General features: G+C 47.3%; 1 protein-coding gene across 1 annotated transcript; it reads left to right on the top strand.

Moving 5' to 3' along the window:
* The first annotated feature begins 213 nt into the window (after window positions 1–213).
* Window positions 214–3911, top strand: LOC101752715 (probable LRR receptor-like serine/threonine-protein kinase At3g47570). Its single transcript, XM_004968171.3, has 2 exons — window positions 214–3003; window positions 3147–3911. Exons 1-2 carry the CDS (start codon window positions 246–248, stop codon window positions 3566–3568), a joined length of 3180 nt encoding a protein of 1059 aa, XP_004968228.1. The 5' UTR covers window positions 214–245; the 3' UTR covers window positions 3569–3911.
* Window positions 3912–4235: the final 324 nt, after the last annotated feature.

The raw sequence follows: 4235 nt of genomic DNA on the forward strand, positions 1-4235 counted from the left end.
AAAAATTCCCTGAAATTGGCGACAATGGTCAAGCTCAATGTCAAAGTCAAAAATTCCTACACACGTTCCTACCATACTTGGAACTTGGAAGGCCGCTGGTCGATGTCAAAGTCAAAAACAGAAGCAGACAGCGACGTCTCACCAGATCACGAATCAGATGCGATGCATGTGCATGTTCAGCAAGACATTGAAAAGCAAGCTCTGTCTGGCAGCAGCTCTTCAATACGCTCCAGCCCATCTCTACCATGGCATTGGCAATGCGCGTCATGAGCTTGCTTCCTGCCACCATCGCCGTGATGATCGCAGCGGCCTCCTGGGGAGCGCACGGCGGTGCCAGCGACGAGGCCAGCGCGCTACTTGCTTTCAAGGCTGAGCTCGCCGGCAGCGGCTCCGGCATGCTTGCATCCTGGAATGGCACCGCTGGCGTCTGCGGCTGGGAGGGCGTGGCGTGCACCGGCGGCCAGGTGGTGGCACTGAGCCTGCCCTCCTATGGGCTCGCCGGAGCCCTCTCCCCGGCCATTGGGAACCTCACTTTCCTGCGGACCCTGAACCTGAGTTCCAACTGGTTCCAGGGGGAGGTCCCAGCAAGCATCGGCCGCCTAGCGCGTCTGCAGACGCTTGATCTGAGATACAATGCGTTCTCTGGTACGCTTCCTTCCAACCTCAGTTCCTGTGTCAGCTTACTGCTGTTAGATCTCAGCAGTAACCGGTTCCATGGGCGTATCCCTGTTGAGCTTGGAGACAAGCTAACAAGTCTTCAGAAGTTCTCACTGGGCAACAACAGCTTGACGGGTGCCATACCAGGATCACTAGGTAACCTGTCATCCCTGATCTACCTTGATCTGACAGAAAACCACCTCGAGGGTCCGATCCCACATGAACTTGGCAGCATGGGCGGCCTGCAGGTCCTTTTCCTCTATGAGAACAGACTCTCCGGTGTGCTTCCACACTCCCTGTACAATCTGTCCTCACTGAAAAACTTGGTGGTAGGAAACAACATGCTGTCTGGAACCATCCCTGCTGATATCGGCGATAGGTTCGCCGGTATGGAAGTTCTTGACTTTAGTAGCAACCGATTCAGTGGAGCTATCCCACCTTCGCTCGGCAACCTCTCTGCTCTCACGTTACTAAACCTTCCAGGAAATGATTTTATTGGATATGTGCCTTCTGCTTTGGGGAAGTTGCAAAGTCTTACTGACCTGTTCTTGAGTGACAACAGGCTAGAAGCAAACGACAGTCAAGGGTGGGAATTCATCACTTCACTGGCAAACTGCTCCCAGCTTCAGTATCTTGTTCTCGGCAACAACTCTTTCAGCGGGCAACTGCCTAATTCAGTCGCAAACCTGTCATCAACTCTGCAACATCTTTATTTGGGAGACAATATGATTTCTGGGAATATTCCAATAAACATCGGAAATTTGGTTGGTCTTACAGTACTTGATATGGCAAATACTTTAGTATCTGGACAGATTCCAGAGAGCATTGGTCAGCTAAGAAACTTGGTTGGGTTAGGCCTTTACAACACTAGCTTGTCAGGCCTCATACCTTCATCACTAGGAAATCTTACACAGTTGAATAATCTTTATTTATACTATGGAAACTTAGAGGGGCCAATTCCATCAAACTTGGGGAACTTAAAGAATGTGTTTGCCTTTGATCTCTCAACAAATCGACTCAATGGTTCAATTCCTATAGAGGTTTTAAAACTTCCTCGACTTTCCTGGTACTTAGACTTATCATATAATTCACTATCCGGGCCACTTCCAACTGAGGTTGGTACCATGGTGAATCTTAACGAACTGATTCTGTCTGGAAACAAGTTCTCAGGCACCATACCAGCTAGTGTTGGGAACTGTATATCGTTGGTAAAGCTGCTGCTCGATAACAACTTATTAGAAGGAAGCATACCTCAATCTCTGAAGAACTTAAAAGGTCTTGCATTACTGAACCTAACAATGAATAAGCTATCTGGTAGTATTCCTGATGCCCTTGCTAGCATTGGCGACCTGCAACAACTGTATCTTGCACACAACAACTTGTCAGGTTCCATCCCCAAAGTTCTACAGAATTTGACATTGTTGGCAAAACTGGATTTGTCCTTCAATGATTTGCAAGGCGAAGTGCCAAAAAGGGGTCCTTTTGCAAATGCAACTCACTTGTCAATTGATGGAAATGATGAGCTTTGTGGTGGAAACCCTCAACTTCACTTAGCTCCGTGCTTCACAGCTGCTGCGGGGAAGAACAGAAGGCGAATGTCAAGGTCAGTTATGGTCACCGTAGCGTCAATCTGCGCACTTCTATTCTTAGGTTTAGTAGTTTTTCTTATCCATTTGATCCACAAGACGCTCAGACAAGGAAAGGAAAATCAACTCATTCCCACAGTAATTGATGAACAGCACGAAAGGGTTTCATATCAAGCATTAGCAAATGGGACTGACCATTTTTCGGAGGTTAATCTGCTCGGACAAGGAAGCTATGGTGCAGTTTATAAGTGCACTTTACATGACAAGGGAATTACCGCAGCTGTAAAGGTATTCAACGTACGGCAATCTGGGTCTACTAGAAGTTTTGTGGCTGAATGTGAGGCACTGCGAAGGGTGCGCCACCGATGTCTCATAAAGATCATCACCTGTTGCTTAAGCATTGATCACCAAGGCCAAGAATTCAAGGCACTGGTTTTTGAGTTCATGCCCAATGGTAACCTAAATGATTGGCTGCATCCAGCATCCAAAATACAGAGTCTGAGCAATACACTCAGCTTAGCTCAGAGACTAGACATTGCGGTAGATATCATGGATGCTCTGGATTATCTTCACAATCAGTGTCAACCGCCTATTATCCATTGTGATCTCAAACCAAGTAACATCCTCCTTGCCGAAGATATGAGTGCTCGGGTTGGAGATTTCGGCATATCAAAAATCCTTCCTGACGACACTAGCAAAACTCTGCTGAATTCAGTTAGCTTCACTGGACTAAGAGGTTCCATCGGATATGTCGCTCCAGGTAACAGAAACTAACACTGATATTGCTATGTTCAGTTTTTAACTTCCATTTTGCCAAGTCCAGTTATCTCGGCATGCACGTTGATAAGTAGCTTGCCATGAATCCACTGACCAAATAGTGTCTGAAATCTGAATTGACTGCAGAGTACGGCGAGGGTCGCGCTGTCTCAACTCTTGGAGATGTTTACAGCCTCGGCATACTGTTGCTTGAGATGTTCACCGGGATGAGCCCTACTGACGACATGTTCAAAGGCTCCTTGGACCTTCATAAGTTCGCCGAGGCCGCTCTCCCCGACAGAGCCTTGGAGGTAGCCGACCCGGCAATCTGGTTTCATGAAGAAGCAAAGGGCGAAGACCCTGCCACGGTGAGAAGCAGAAGCGAGAGGTGCTTGGCTTCAGTGGTCGGGCTTGGCGTGTCCTGCTCAAAGCAGCTGCCAAGGGAGCGGACGGCGATGCGGGATGCTGCCGCTGAGATGCGTGCGATCAGAGATGCCTTCCTGGTTCAATGTGCAACAGAGACTTGGCCTGCAGTCGGCACCACCGGCCTTGGGAGCGCAGACAGTTGAATGGTGGACGGAGCTACGGTCTCTTGATGAACCAAGGAGCACCGGACTAGCAACTCTGCAACTAACAGAGTGGAGAAAGCGCCCCTTAATGAAAAGAAAAACAGCCGGTGCAAGGCTTTATAAAAAGAATGTGACAGCCACTGCGTGTATCCGAGAGACTTATCTAATCTACCGAGGATTGTTGGGTAGGGATGCGTATAGATTATGCACGTGCTCCCTCCGTCCCAAAATAAATGCACATCTCGCTTTTCGAGGAGTCAAACTTCTAAGTTTGACTAAAATTTATAAAAAAATGTACTACTATTTATAATGTATAATAAATATCATTAGATTGGGCGTTGGATATACTTTCCTAATATATTTATTTGAAGATGCAAATGATGATACTATTTTCTTTATTCTTAGTCAAACTTAAAAATGTTTGACTCTTCGAGAAGTGAGATGTGTGTTTATTTTGGGATGGAGGGAGTACCCGTCACGGGGATTAGTCACGATATAAGTAGGGACTAGCAAGCACCAAAATCCCATTCACTGCCCTTCGATCGCTCAAATAAAACAAACCATTGCATATGGTGGCGATGCGCTTGCGGGCCTTTTTCCAACCTTTCTGCTGTCGTGGGTCTTGAACTCGCATGGAACAGTTTTAGTGAAAGCGTGCCCTTCAATT

This window comes from Setaria italica, chromosome V (genome assembly GCF_000263155.2).
Source record: "Setaria italica strain Yugu1 chromosome V, Setaria_italica_v2.0, whole genome shotgun sequence".
Lineage (NCBI taxonomy): Eukaryota > Viridiplantae > Streptophyta > Magnoliopsida > Poales > Poaceae > Setaria > Setaria italica.

What these genes read in the sequence shown, in the direction of transcription:
- LOC101752715 (XM_004968171.3), top strand. Translation starts at nt 246, where the DNA reads ATGGCATTGGCAATGCGCGTCATGAGCTTGCTTCCTGCCACCATCGCC. An exon ending in CATCGGATATGTCGCTCCAG is followed by an intron (nt 3,004 to 3,146) that starts GTAACAGAAACT and finishes AATTGACTGCAG; the next exon opens with AGTACGGCGAGGGTCGCGCT.